Source organism: Lynx rufus, unplaced genomic scaffold (assembly GCF_022079265.1).
Source record: "Lynx rufus isolate CCGP_SWC_20201006 ecotype Redwood Valley unplaced genomic scaffold, mLynRuf1.p SCAF_8, whole genome shotgun sequence".
Classification (NCBI taxonomy): Eukaryota; Metazoa; Chordata; class Mammalia; order Carnivora; family Felidae; genus Lynx; species Lynx rufus.
Genome location: NW_025814896.1, coordinates 115,827,528 through 115,842,307, shown reverse-complemented (window position 1 = coordinate 115,842,307; position 14,780 = coordinate 115,827,528). Strand labels below are relative to the sequence as shown.

Below are 14,780 nucleotides of genomic sequence, written 5' to 3'. Positions count from 1 at the left end.
GCAATGCTAGACAATGGCATTCGAAGTCTGGATCGTGTTACCTATGGTGCGGAGTAGGCGCGGGGACATATGGGTGGTTCTGGAAGGCTGAAACTCAGTCTTCTTTTTCTTTCTTTCTTTCTTTCTTTCTTTCTTTCTTTCTTTCTTTCTTTCTTTCTCTTTCTTTCTTTCTCTCTCTCTCTCTTTCTTTTTCTTTCTTTCTTTCTTTCTTTCTTTCTTTCTTTCTTTCTTTCTTTCTTTATTTGATTTTTAAGTAACCTGCATTCAACATGGGGCTTGAACTCACAACCCCGAGATCAAGAGTCCCACGCTCAACCGACTGAGCCAGCCAGGCACCCCAAGTGTCTTCTTTTCCTTGAGGGAGATGTTTGATGTGGGAATGTGGGCATGTTCTCTCTGGAAATTTCTTCAAGCGGTCCATGTATGAACTGTCAGCTTTGCTGTATATATGTGCTACTTTGATTCAAAGTTTACTTAAGAAAAGATGGAGAGAGGTTCTGGGTCTTGGTGTGTATTTTGGTCTTGCGGGGATATTTCAAAAGCTGCAGAAGTGAAAGAATTCAATACAGCCTATGACATAAGCAAGAGCCACAGCCAAGCTCAACAATGCCTTCTATTTCCCTCAGAACTCCAGCTGTCTGGGTGTCCATGACAGCACTAAAGAGAACACCCCAGAATGCAGAGTGCAAATCCAGGGTCTCCTCCTCAGCCTTCTGCCTTCTTAAAAGGGTACACCCCAAAAACAACCAGAAAAAAAATAATTTGGAGGAGAGAATGATGCCACCTTCCCCTTGGTGTTACTGGCCCCTGTGAGCACAGGTCGCTTGTTCTCAAGGCTAGCTTAAGGGAAAAGTCTTCCGGGGGGGAGGGGCCCACTGCTGAGAAGGTACTGGTGGCCTGTGGAGGGTACTAAGGAATGTCAACTTTTGTTCAGAACGACCCTTCCCAACCTCCTCCTTTCTTCTACAGAAGGATGCTCCTCCCTTAGCGTTCCAGACTTGCCTATGGTTCCCCATGGTTTGTATGTCCCAAATGGCAATGTCTCTGCTATTCCTGAATGAGCTCATTTGTTGCTGGATAACCTTTGCTGTTTAACTTTTAAGGCTGACACCTAATAACCTAAGACTCAATAATCTGTAGGATAAATTTTTCAGGGGCAGTATTTTCATTCCAAATCAGTTTCCCCTCCTGGGTCCTGAACACACTTCTCCGTCTCTTTCCACATCTCTTTCCATAACCTCCTTCCTCAGGCAGCATGCAATAAGGGAGGCGAACCCAGCGGGGAGTGAGGGAAATGTGGGCTCCAGAACCAAAGCCATTTAGTGCCTTTCAAAGGCACACAGGTCCTTCTTAGTCTTGGTGACAGAACACCAGAAGAAATTATTGACTCCGTTAACTACCTGAAATATGTTATATCTATGCCTCCAAGCAAAGCTAAAATAGAGACATCAAACTAATTGGGAATTGGGAAACAGAGTCCTCAAGCATCATCTCTTCTCCTTCTCCTTGTCCCACAAGCACCAGTAAACACACACACACACACACACACACACACACACACACACATACATATATGTGTGTGTATATATATATATATATATACACACACACCCCAAGCATCTTAAAATTTGAGTTTCAGCCAAGCATTGACTAGCTGTATGATCTTGGACATGTCCCTTAAGCCTTCTGAGCCTGGATCTCTTTAGCGAGGTATAGGCTTCATCTGGTAGTCTTGCTCTCCAGGACTGATGCTCAGTCCTAAACCCAGCAGTCAGATGGCGGTAAAGGACAGACTCTTTTTCCAAGTCCCCATCAACAACTTTTTCCTCTGGACCAGTTCTCACTTCTCGCCTCTCCCACCTCACCCCAGAGCAAACTCCCCACCCCAGGGGGATCCTCGCCCTGAGGATCCCACATCACACTCCACCCGCCTTGGATCAGCCCCAGTTCAGGCCAAGTTTGGTTTTGGACATTGCCTACCCTCCTCTGGGGCCGGGGGGCCGGGGGGGGGGGTGTGTGTGGCGGTGGTGGTCCCGTGCAACACTGCTGCCTGGCACAGTTCTGCTCAGTCCTACCTTGGTCCCCCTTCCTGTTGGCAGGAGCTCAGCTGACCCTGTACCAGCTAGGGCATCTCCGGGGGTTGCTGAGATGATGAGGAAGTGCTGAGACAAAAGTGAAGGCACCCCAATGTTGACTGGATTAACACTTTGCTACAATGCGGCCCCACACTTCCCTTTCAGAGTTATTCTCCCCTCCGTCATCCCCACTCCAAGGAAATTACGCTGACTCACACATAACACTGTGGCTCTTCCAACCAATCTCCTCCTCTTCACATATGCTGTTCCCTCAACCTGGGATGCCTGCTGCCCCCTACCTGTCACCCTCCATCCCAGCTTAAATACCATTTCCTCGGAAAAGCCTCCACCTCTCATCCACATGTAAATGCCTTCTCCTGGGTAGGCCAGCTTCATGCTGTTTTGACATTCTTACAGGAAAGCTCCTAAACTTGTATGGTTTGCTCCATGACCAAGACAGTAATAGCAACACCAAAACCAGAACAGGGTGGGAGATGGGCACGTGGCAATCAAGGACAGGAAGTCTGTGCATTAGCTCCAGAATCAAAAATATGGCCTCAGAGCAATCCACAGTTGAGTATCAGGAATCAGTCCCATGTGCATTTCCCCCATAGACCATGAGCTCCCTGGGAGTGGGGACCAACTTCTAGGGTAGAGCTTGGCATGTGGTTAGTGCTCAATGAATGGGTCAAATGGAAAAGAAAGGGAAAATGAATGGATGATTGAGACGCATAATGTCAAAGCTGGAATGAGCTTAAACAAGGTATGAGAACACATTAGCTAATCCGGTTTGTTCAGAGGAATTCTCATCACCAAGTTTTCTTGACTGGTCCCCTTTCAAAGGCTGAGATGCTGCCTCTTCAGGAAATCCACCTGAAACTCACAGAGCAGGCAATGATGGAGGGACAGGGGTAGCAGGCAAGGACCCAGGGGACCAGGAGTATAAGGAATCCTGGCCCAGAAGCACCTTCTATCTCTGCCTGTATGTCTTCTCTTCCACTCCTACCCTGGGGAGAACCCCTTCCTGTGCCCAGTATCTGGTACTCAAATTGCCACCCAGGGTAGCAGATACTGTTCTCCTGCAGAACCATTTCTAGGATATTCAGAAACTCCTCCTGCTACCACCCTCCAAGGCTCCCTGGGATTCCAGGATGCTCTGGAGTGAAGCGCACTCAGAGCTACTATCCACAGGCTCACCAACTCCTATATTGAAAAATGGTGCACAGGAGGGATCAGAACGTAGCAGATGGGGAGAGCATGTTTGCAAAAGCTAAGTGGCTGTGATGGGTTTCCTCTCTCCTCCTCTCTGCCTCGATGTAGAATCACCAACTCTGTGCTAAGCTAGTGGAAGAGGCTTGACTCTGAGGGAATATGAACATTTTTTATGCTTAGCTGTTCCAGCCGTAACGATTTTTATCCTATTACTGCTAAGTGACGAGTACAAGGAGAGAAATGATGATGATCTTTGGCAGCCATTCCAACCGAGTAAATACAAGGAGGCGAGAAAGGCGATCCCAGACTGGGCCACTGCCCCTTCATTTCCCAGGATGAAAAGGAGCAAAGGAAAAATGTCTTCCTGGTGAGATGTATCGAAGTGTGGAATTTTCTCTCCAGGCAAGCGATGGGTATCCCACTGTTTGAACCATTTAGCACTGCACTGGACAAAGGCTGGGAGAGTATGCTGAGGGGAACAATCAAACCAGCCGGCCAGGAGGAGGTGACCTAATGAGGCTTCCCAGCTGTAACGTCTTGCAGCTCACGGCTCATGGGCACAGTCCACCCTGCCACCTGCTCCCTTGCAATCAAAGCAAACCCATAATAAGTATTGCTAGGCAACAGCAAAAATACACGTTTGCTTTATCAAAATATTTCCTCCCTTCTTGAGGGGTGAGCCTCCGTTTAATGGCTTCTTGTCTGCCAGATGTTTTATGTGCTACTTGGATGATGGCAAATCCAGCTGTTACCACCAAAATGTGGTGACAGCGGTGGGGGGGGGGAACACCTGGAAAATGAGGACTATTTGTTGGACCAGTCAGTGCCTGATAAACAGGAGAGCTCCCCTGGGAAATCTTTTTAGGCTCACCCCAGCTAGCTGCTATCTCTTCCTTACACTGAAATAGTTACTCATGGCACACTACCCCCACCCCGATAAAGGCAGCCACGTCTTTATCCTCGTGACCCTGCAGGGCCTAGGAAGTGTCCTGGGAGTTAAGGCTCTTGTAGGCATTAACAAGATTGTGGGTCTCAGGGGGAAAATGTGGCAGTAGGTTGCTCCGATGCAAGCACAACTGTTGGGTTCCCACGGAGGCGGGTGGGAGAGGCGAGTGCATGTATGCGGATACATCTGGAAAGAGAAGACCAAGCATAGAAGAACGCACTTATGTACAACTGCAGCGACTTGTGCACTGATAAAGCTTTAAGGCCACCTCGTCTGAGTGCAATGAGAACACAAAGCCAAGAAAGGAGCAGGGATGTGCGAAAGGCCATTGCTGGTCACCTGGTCCCCACGCCTTTCACAGGCCCTGGACCAGGGATGGGGAAACTGAGCTATGGCCAAGACATGTCTAAAGGCCGATGACAGCATGTTTCAATCTCAAGACCGTGAAGACTGCATTAGGTTAAATGTGGGCGGGCATGGGAAGGTTAGGCTGTCAAACTCAAAGGGTGAATGAGCAAAGGATCCACTTGAAACCATAGTTACTCATTTTCTAAACTATCCTGGGTATGGACATCACTCACTGGCACCCCCACGAAGCCCGGGAATGGGGAGCTCCAAGCCTGCCTGCTGGCCTTGGTCATTCCACTCTCCAGGGCAACCCGGCCATCTCCACAAAATACCCTGGGCTCCCTGGCTCAGAGGACCAAGAGAACAAGGTGACTGTTCCATCCTGTATGGGGAAATGAAGCCCCCAGCCTCTCTGGGGCTGCCTTCCCACGCTGCCCCGCCACGACGTCCTGGTCAGGGGTTCCACGCTGTCAGCGCATTTGGCTTTTCCATAGGCCCAGCTGCCTGTTGGGTGAGAACTTCGGCAGCCTCGTCCTCCTCCCCCACCCCACCTGCTGCCTCCCTCAGTCTCACAGCATCTTTGGATACCTGAGTGATGCCCCCCAGTGCCCGCCTCTCAGCAATGCTTGCTCTAATGCTCAGCTAATAGTTCTGTCTCAGGCGCTGTCCGCACGCATCCTATAAATCAGAATCCAATTACTGTAGTAAGAAAATTGGAAGCAAATTTAATAAGCTCAGGCCACTCCCCCATGCTGTTTCTTCACTCTTCTCTTTCCAGTAATGAGGGAAAATGCCTTTTTCCTTTCACTGAGTCTGTTCTCCTGTCCCTTCATCTAAAGCCTCCGAGCATGGAGGGAGTGGACGAAGGGGGCTTCTTCTTGGCCCTCTTTCCCTCTTTGCACATGAGGCAGATGGGAGGAAATAGTCAAGTGTCTCTGTGGGCTTAACCCCCCTCTCATTTGTTCAACAAACGTTTCTGGAAATCTTAGCCCACACCAGGCTCTGTAATAGGTGCTAGCAAAGATGAGTCTCCCAGAAGGCCAAAGGCCTTGTCCTGTTGCTGGGGCTGCTGATGCATGTTGATGTTTCCCTCTTGAGAAGTCAGCTAACAAGTGGGGCTGGCTTAACAGCAATGGCTCTCACTGCAACTTTGCCCCTCAGGAGACATCTGGCGATACCTGGAGACATTCTGAGTTGTCACACGTGGAGGCTGCTCCTGGCATCTAGTGGGTGGAAGCCAGAGATGCTTCCCACCTCCTACAATGCACAAGACAGCCCCCACAGCAAAGTATGATCCAGCCCCAAATGCCAACCACTGATTGAATCCCTAGTCTGTAGGATACAGGCCACCAGAGGACACAACTGGTCAGAGCTGTGACAGGCAGGGCCCAAGAAGGACCCCAGGCACTGCATCCGGATGAAGTCAAGATACAGGGAGGCTGGACTCACAGGATTAAGGGACTTAGCTGGGGGTTTTAACCTCCTGGACACAGGCTCCATGGGAAGCAAGGGCTGGAAGTAGGAGATCCTGGAGATAGAAGGTCACCCCCCAGTGGGGCCCATCTGAGGGAAGAACACTGGGCTTTGCTGGTGGTTGCTGGAATTCTCATTAGCACAAGAGTGATGTGGTCACAGGGTCAGCCCCATACCAGACTTAGCCTGGAGATGGCCTCTCCTTGTGCTAGCCTGGGGCTGTGCACACAGTTGGAGCTCAACACCACTGCCATGGCGGCCGGGTCCCTTGTGCTGGCCTTCATTCCCAATCACTCATCCTCCCCCATCCCTGGCCCTCATTCCCAATCACCTGTCCTTCCCTCTTCCTGCTCTTTCAGATCAGGATCCACAAATCTGAAATTCTCTGCTCCCAGAACCCCAGCTCCCACAGGGCAAGGTTAGTGCCCTGAGGCAGACATATGGCTGATAGACTTTTCCCCTCTGTCTTCCCAAAGGGGGCCTGGATTTCATCTAAATCCTCTCTCCTCCTCTTGCTGCCATGCCAGCAGATCACACTCACTTAACAAATGCAACATGCTGCAGAGGGCCCTGAATAGGACCCGGTAAACGTGAGTCCTTGGCAATAGTCTCAGTTCTTCCCCCACAACCAACACATATGTCCAGCCTTGTAAACCGCTTTCATTTCTGCCTCTCAGATCGCAGACCAGGGTGAATGCAGAAATTCATCCTATTCAACGCATCCCCTCGAACCTGTCTGGTCAGTGAACCCCCACCGCCTGCCCTCCTTCTGCAGGTTGGGGTACAGCTCTCACACGGATGCACCTGCTCCTTTCCCGGCAGGAAGTATCCATTTGTCCTTCCGGAGGGTCTCGCCATCTGGACTCAGGACAAGGAGGGACCTGCCTGGGACCAGTGGGGCTTCTCAGCCTTCTGTGTTCTATTTGCTCTTCTCCTACGTGTAGTCTCTACTCAGGGAAATAAAATGATCTAATTTTTAAAGAAAATTTTAGCAGGTGCCAGGGAACACGATACGTGCTGGGGAATTTTAACAGCAATAATACAAGACTCTGACTTTAAGAAGCTTTCAGGACGGCAGCAGGGAGTGTTCGAGGCACAGCCGGTGCCCTGGATCTCTGTCTGTGGGGGTCTTCCTGCTGCTAAGGAAGAGTCTCGTGGGTACCATAAGAAGAGAGTTAAGTTTACAAACCCTCCAAGTTAGAAGAAGCCACAGATACCTTATAGCTCATCGCTCTGGCTTTTATTTATGTGGGGCAACCGGGACTCCAGCTCTGTTTACGAATGACAGTCACTGACAAGGCCTGGTTGAGCTGCTCCATGGGAAACATGCTACATAAGTCAAGGTTTCTGAGTTGTATGGCCTTGTTGGGGAAACTGAGTCTACCAGCCTTCACAGACTGCCAACTTAAGCACCACCAGACAGACCAGCCTCATAAGTCATGAAAATTCATACTGCCCCGGTCATAAACCCATGTCCACAAGTGGGTACCCGCAGACCCAAACAAAGGTAGAAAGCTAAGAAGCTCATGCCAGCCATATAGCTTCTCAATTTAACCATGCCTTCAAGGCCCTCTACCCCCCACAGGCCAGTCTGCCATTTGAAGCTGGTGCAAAGTGAAATTCCTGCAGGAGACACAAACTCGTACCCGTGGGCCATTGGTGCAGCTGGGTCTCCCAGTTGTGGGCTAGGAGGCCAGCACAGGGGAGCTGGGGTCGAGGCTGACCTACTGACTCAGGCCTCATCAGGAAGCAAAGGGCCGCTTCGACTCCAGGAAGGATTGGTAATGAGGCAACGTGCCGTCACAAAGGCTCTTCTTGTTTAGAAAGAACCTTCCTGCATCGTTCCAGGCCTGATCTCCGCAGCCCATCCGAAGGTGTGGCCTGACCAAGGACATGGCAGAGTGGAGGCCATGTGAACGGGCTGCTCTGAAGCAGACAGCAATGGCATGTAAAGAGGCCCCTCTGATTTTTCCATCTCACAGGACGAAGTGCGCCTGGGCTGTCAGAGGAAAGGACCTCCCCCAGCGACAGATGAGGCCACCAACCTGACTTCCCGGGGATCTGCCCATCCTGCCCTCCCTCTGTTTGAAAGCCAGGCCAGGCCGTGGGAATCTGCCAGGGACAACAGGCCCAGGCTACAGGGTCTTTAGTGCTCTGTGACTTTGCGGTGAGGGAGGCAAGGTGCAGGGGGCTCCCCCCATTCTCCCTGCAGGCCCTTGGGGATGCCTCGCAGCAGTGAGTAGCACAGAGAGGGTAAACTACCACATCACAACACTTCAGCATCCAGCCGGCCAGGGACGGTTTGCCCGCCCCCATTGTTGGCATGGGCACCGCGCAAATCAAGCCTGCTGTGGCTCTGTCATGACCTCAGGGAAGGGCAGAGAGTAATAAGGGGGAAAACAGGGAAGTACCTCAAATGGCGAGTGTCCGGGACGGCCCGATTGCTGGAGATCCGCTCGCTTTCCCGCTGGTTGAAAGCATACAGCTTATAGGGATCGTCACCAATGCGCCACTTTTTGGCGTTCAGATACCGCCGCTCATCAAACTGGTCCCACAGGTCTTCCCAGTCAGTGTCCAAATTCTGTGTAGCACAAACGGGCAGTCCGTGAGAATGGCTCCCAGCCCTCCATCAGCCCTCTCTGTCAGTGCCCAACTGCAGAGAACGGAGTTTTCCTGGCACAGTCCAGCCCAAAGATGGGGCCAGAGGTAGGACGTTAGTAACACCCCCAGCAGCAATAACAGAGAACAACACAATGAAGACAGCTACCATTTGCTGAGTGCTATGTAGCAGGTGTTGTACAAGAACCTTTACCCACTTCTTATAGTAGTTCTAAGAGGTGGACAGTTCTCACATTCCCATTACATGGACAAGAAAACGGCCTGAATAAACTAAGTACCTTGCTCAGGATCCCACAGTTCAGAAGTGGCAGGGCCGGGACTTGGGTCCTAGAAGCCTGACCCCACAGGCCAGCTCTCCAGGGTAATTTGAGAACACCTGGCTGAAAAGAGCCAACACAGCAGGTGCAAAATGAGTGTCATTCCCCCCTGTGCCACAGGAAGAGATGAGAAGTAGGCGCTCCATCTATAATGGTGTGCTACCCACCAGATGGACCCTGGCGTGTTCCTTTCTTCCTCCAACCCCGGACTCTGTGGTTATTTTTAAGAAGCATCAGTCCCTCACCGTACGTGGAGACAGCGCTTGAGAATGCAGAAGGTGGCTTCTGTACTCAGGATCTTGTTCCATCCTCCCTAAACGCTCTGTGCTGAGCTGGGAAGACGAGTTTTCACAAGGCTTACAGGCTCGTCTGCACAGGTAGACGGTGGCAGAGGCCCAAAGCGGAGCGCAGTCTCCTGGGCCCTCCGGGGCCTCCACACAGCAGAGGAGGCGAGGAGATTTACACGGGGAGGGGACGGCTCCTGCCCAGAGCCAGGCCGCCTCGTCTGCCCTGCCCGCACCACCTCCGCAGCCAAGCGGAGACTCTCCACCCAGCCAGCAAGGTGCGGGCTTCTAGAGCCTCCACAAGCTGGATGCTTCCCTCGATGGCCACTGCCCAGTGGGTGCTGACACCATCACCTCTAGAGGAGAGCCACTGAGCCCTTTCAGGTTCGCCAAAGCAAAAAGCATTCTGTGTCTCTGGAAAGAACCTATTGACCGGACTCTGCCCTGGAATGTGGGGGCTGGGGCTCTGGGGCTGGCATCATCACCAAGGATGAGATCCTCACTTATGTGTTTTGACCCTAGTCGCTGTGCAAGCGTATGAAAAGCTGCCTGGGTACTGTCCATCCCGTCACCGACCAGGATGCCCTCCTGTACGTGGGGAGCCTGACAGGAAGGCCCCGGGGCAGGCCCCACACATGCTAGGGCAGGCGCTCCACCCACAGAAGGCAGCTCAGAGGGGCGGCTCGCCAGGGCACACATTTATCTCAGATACCACTTGATTTTATCTAGTAATTGATCTTTCTCTCTCTCTCTCTCTCTCTCTTCCTGTTATCTCCTTTTGAAACAGCATTCTCCTGCTAATAGCACAGAATGAAGCTTAGGAAACCAGCGATTTTTATCCAATAATGGATCTTATTAATGTCTTGGGATACTGCTGCTATACAGGGGGTGGGGTGTGAGATCCCTGGCCTGTGCTGTGCAATGTCACAGCCTGACAGCTGTCACCCATGCTTGGGACATCACTACAGAGCGACCCTGACATCCTTCTCTGCAGAGAAGGGCCATGGGGCCCCACACCACCTCGCACTGGCTCATTCCCAGTTAGATTCTCTGCAGTTCTCTACATGGTAAGTTCCTACAGAGCTCTGTGCCACAGAGGGGAGATGCAGAGACAGAAGGCTGCAGAGGGGTTGCAAGGCCACAGAGAGACATGCACGAAGACACCCATGACACCTATGCCAAAGGGGTGAGGGAAATGGGGAGGGCTTCCTGGAAGAGGTAGCAAATGAATTAGTGCTTGAAAGAGGAGCGGACAGTTTGCTTTGCTTAAGAGGAAATGGGAGGGGAGATAACAGGCATACTGAAAACCCAGATATAAGGCAGGAAGACCCGGAGGAGGGGGAATCCGGTCAGGGAATGGCTAGCTCAGGGATGGGGAGGCCCAAAGCGGAAATTGCAAAGAGCACACGAGGGAAAGAAAGCTCTGAAACACAGCTGGGTCTGTATGAAGCGGGTCCAACGGAAAGGTCTCTGGCCACATGTGCAGGACGAAGTGGAGGGAAGAGACTGCCATAAGGAGCCCAGTTGGCAGGGGACCTCAGTAATCCAAGCTGGTGGGAAGGGAAGCCTGAACTGGGGCAGTGCTGGGGCATGGCTGGACAGCTCCATGAAGCAGTTGGAGGGGCAGACCCTGTGGAGAGGCACCGCGGCTGGAGAAAGGGCAGGTAAACACCCCTTGGCCTCATCCCCTACTCTCTATTCACACCAGACCAGGCCCAGGACCAAGAGGGCATAAGACCGGGTTGTTTGCTCCGCCTGGCGATCACCACCCTCCGGGCAGCAAAGCATCTCTGACGTCCCCACCAGGATCTGCCTCCTTGGGGTTGGTGCCATGGGAACTTGGCTGGGATTCTGGCCCCCAGAAAGCCTAGAGCCAGAGTAACAGCCTGGCTGGCGAGGGAAAGTGTCTGAAAAACCAGTCAGAGGCATCCTTGGAGGGGACTGCTCCTTCCCATGGTCATATGTACAGAGCCGGTTCACACTTTGCTGCCCTGGGATCCACTTTGGGGGTGGGGGGGATCTCTCTGCACCAGGAGCTTGGTTTTCCTATAATGATATCTGGATGTATTAAATAATAGCGAGCCTGTGTTTAAAATACTAACACTACCATCCGAATAGCAATTTCTATTTTACAAGGCAGCTTGCACATATTGGCCCAGAACGCATGCACACACAACCCCATCTGGACAGGGAGGGATGGGTATAGAGAGGCTAGCTGGCTGGCTTGCCCAAGCTTGATGGCAAAGGGACTGGTGACTGAATCCTTCCTAGAACCTCCCAACACCTCGGTCTGTTCTGTCTTACCACGGAAACAAGCCAGGGGTATCTCCTCTGCTGAGAGTGAGTGGGCAGAGAAACCACCCCCCCTTGAGGAGTGAGGTGGGGGGGGGGCAGACCCAAAGGAAGGGCCAGCCACTCTTTCCCTGCCTGCCCCCATATCAAAGTGGCTGTAGCCCTCCCAGGATTTTTGAAGGGTCCCAGACTCCACCAGATATTTCCGGAACTAATTTGGAGTTGGTTTCCAAGCTCTTCAATGCATGAGTCCCCCTGCTCAGTCTCTGCGAGTCCAGAGTGCACATGGTATCCAGGTTTTGGATTCCTTGCTTTCTGGCTCATGTGACCATCTGGGACAGTGCCTGAACACACACTTTAACCTCCGCAAACTTTCCTATTACAGGAAGAGATACTGCTCTCTTAAACAAGAACACACACCCACGAGCCCCTACGAGACCCCACTCCAGGACCGTGTCCCCTCCTGTGTGGCCCTCATCGCCATCCAGCCACCCCGCTGCCCCCTAGAAAGATCACACTTGACTTTCTGACCAGAATTTACTGAGTCTGGAGTGTGTGTGTGTTTCTAATGGTAAGCACGATGCCACACACAGAAAACAAAAGACAATCTTTTCTATAGAATATACCTGATTAAGTCAGCCAAACCCCAGCTTAAATAATTTGGCACCAAAGACAAAAGCTCAGAAGAACATCCAAGTGGCTTCATTTCTTTCCTCCCACCATACTTTCATGAGACACCCCCAACCCCCTTACCTCCATCCATCCGTGGCCTGCTCCTTCTGTTCTACTTTCACACTGATTATTTTGCATTAATACTATTAGAGCTGATTATGTGGCTCTCTATTATTTTCCACTAATGCTCTTGTCTCCTCTCCTTTCCCAAGCTACCAGTTCACTTGTTACCCTAAGTTTCTTCCTTTTCGCCATCAGAATGAGAACGTCTCTATCCCTTGATGAGGCCTCTGTCCCATTCTGAACTGTGCTGATTATTATAAAACTTCTCAAACTTACCCCATGACAAAAGGACTAACACTCTGGGGGGGGGGGGGCTATCACATGTCATTTACATCTAATCCCGACAATCACAGATGCCAATTTGACCATTCCCATTTTACACCTGGGAAAACCAAGGCAGAGAGAGATTCAGTGACTTGCCCAATGTCACATGGGTAGTATGTTCTAGAGCCAGGATTTGAACCCCTGTAGCCTGGCTCCAGCTCCTATGCTCCCAGCTGTTAGGTGACACTGCTTTATCACAGCCTCACTGCCATCTTCTTGGGTCATCTTCAAAGACTATGTGTGTGTTTCCCATCATTTTTCTCAGCCAACTTCTTTCTCTGCATGGGGATCTTCCTCCCTCAAAGGGTCTCTGTGCCCCCTTCACCATCACCCCACCCGTCTATCACTCTCCTTTCTGGGCACCTAGTCTCCGCCCAGCCATGGCAGGAAGGGTACAATTCTGCAGGCAGATTCCTGTGGGAAGGTTGGAATATGTTAGGCTAACACATGGGAGATTAGAATTGAAAATAATGATATAACTTATTATTTAAAGATGAGATCATTCATCTATCCATCCAATGTTTGAAACTCCAGCATAACATTCCATTGCCCAGTGGACGCCCCTCCTGGGTCCAGACAGGGACACAGAGGTCCCAAGTAGCTCACTCCAAGCTTCAAAGGACTCCAACTTCTAGAAGTTTCTTTCTAATATTGAACCAGAATCTGTCTCCTGGCATTATCTCCCTTCTGGGTCTGTTTTTTCCCCCAGGCTATTTGATACAACTCTAACCTTTCTCATACCTTTTGGACATTTAGCTATATCTACTGTGTCTTCTAGGGCTTAACCCCTGGTACCATCATCGTAGTGTCAAAAATGGACACAGAGGAGTGCAAAACATATAATAAAAGGTCCAGGAGAACAAGACCAACTAAAAAGTCTGATAGGGTTCATCGAAGAATTCAAACACTCTGGAAACCTTTCCATACATGTAGTAAGAGAAGAGGAAACACTGCTCACGACAGAGTAACTTTTCTTTTTTCAAAAAAAAATTTTTTTTTGTAACATTTATTCACTTTAGAGACAGAGAGAGACAGAGCATGAATGGGGGAAGGTCAGAGAGAGAGGAAGACACAGAATCTGAAACAGGCTCCAGGCTCTGAGCTGTCAGCCCAGAGCCCGACGCGGGGCTGGAACTCACGGACCGCGAGATCATGACCTGAGCCGAAGTTGGTCACCCAACCGACTGAGCCACCCAGGCGCCCCTAACTTTTCTATCCAGGTTTGCTACATGGGAGCTGTTCTGTGAAAATGCTGTACCTATGGTAATGTCTGCCATTTATCAGAAAACCAAAATTAATCCCACAGCCCCCCTGTCAGAACCTTAGAGGGAAGCAGTGAATGAGGGGTGCCCCAAATTATTTCTAATTCGCACAGACCTAACATACAATGACAACTGTATTCCCAATTTCCAAATAAGGAAATTGAGGCCCGGAGGATAAATGGTCTGCCCAAGTTCGCATAGCTGAGAGGTGTCTATGTCAAAGCCGGTAGACCCGGGCCGGGTTCTAAGCTCACTACGGACACTGAAGTTCCCACCTTCACATGTGGACAGCCTCGGTTTCCCAGCACCAAGGCGAGCGTCCCTGCATTCCGCCCCCGGAGGTTTCTGCTTCCCGCACCTCAGCAGACCAGACACTCACGGGGGCCTTCATACAACCAGATCCTGCATCAATGACAACAAACTGTGTTTTAAAAGTGTATTTCTGGGCTTTCTATAAGGAAAATCTTCCCTGTGAGAGGCGGGGTGAGGCCAGGGGAATATACAGGGTGTTGAAACTAGAGTTGGGAGTTGAATGGGAAGCAGACCAAATGTGACGCTGCCCTGAGGGTAAAGGTCATTGAGAAAGTAAACCTTGACCCCCAAAATGGAGAAACTGAAGCCACATCTTCCACAATTAAGGCCAGGAAGAAGGACTAAGTGGTCCCAGATCAGTTGTAGCCCCGGCTCCCAGCAGAAGCAAATGTAATCCTATTTAGAGAAAAGCATCTCCAATTTAGGTCCCCAGGATTCCCACAAAGCTCATCAAAAGGTGAAATCACAACAGAAGAGCAGACACACAGGGAAACAAGTCACTGTTAGTGAGAGTTAGTGGAAACTATAAACAACAGATTTAGATCTTCCAAAGACTTCAGATGTAAGAGTTGGGGATACAA

At 50.9% G+C, this 14,780-nt stretch overlaps 1 protein-coding gene across 2 annotated transcripts in view; it reads right to left on the bottom strand.

Moving 5' to 3' along the window:
• The window catches only part of GALNT14 (polypeptide N-acetylgalactosaminyltransferase 14), a 207,564-nt gene that overhangs the window by 67,526 nt on the left and 125,258 nt on the right, over nt 1-14,780 (bottom strand). For both annotated transcript variants that reach the window (XM_047069469.1, XM_047069470.1), the window contains exon 2: nt 8,466-8,635. In XM_047069469.1, coding sequence (XP_046925425.1) covers nt 8,466-8,635 — 170 coding nt within the window. The remainder of the gene's footprint in view (nt 1-8,465; nt 8,636-14,780) is intronic.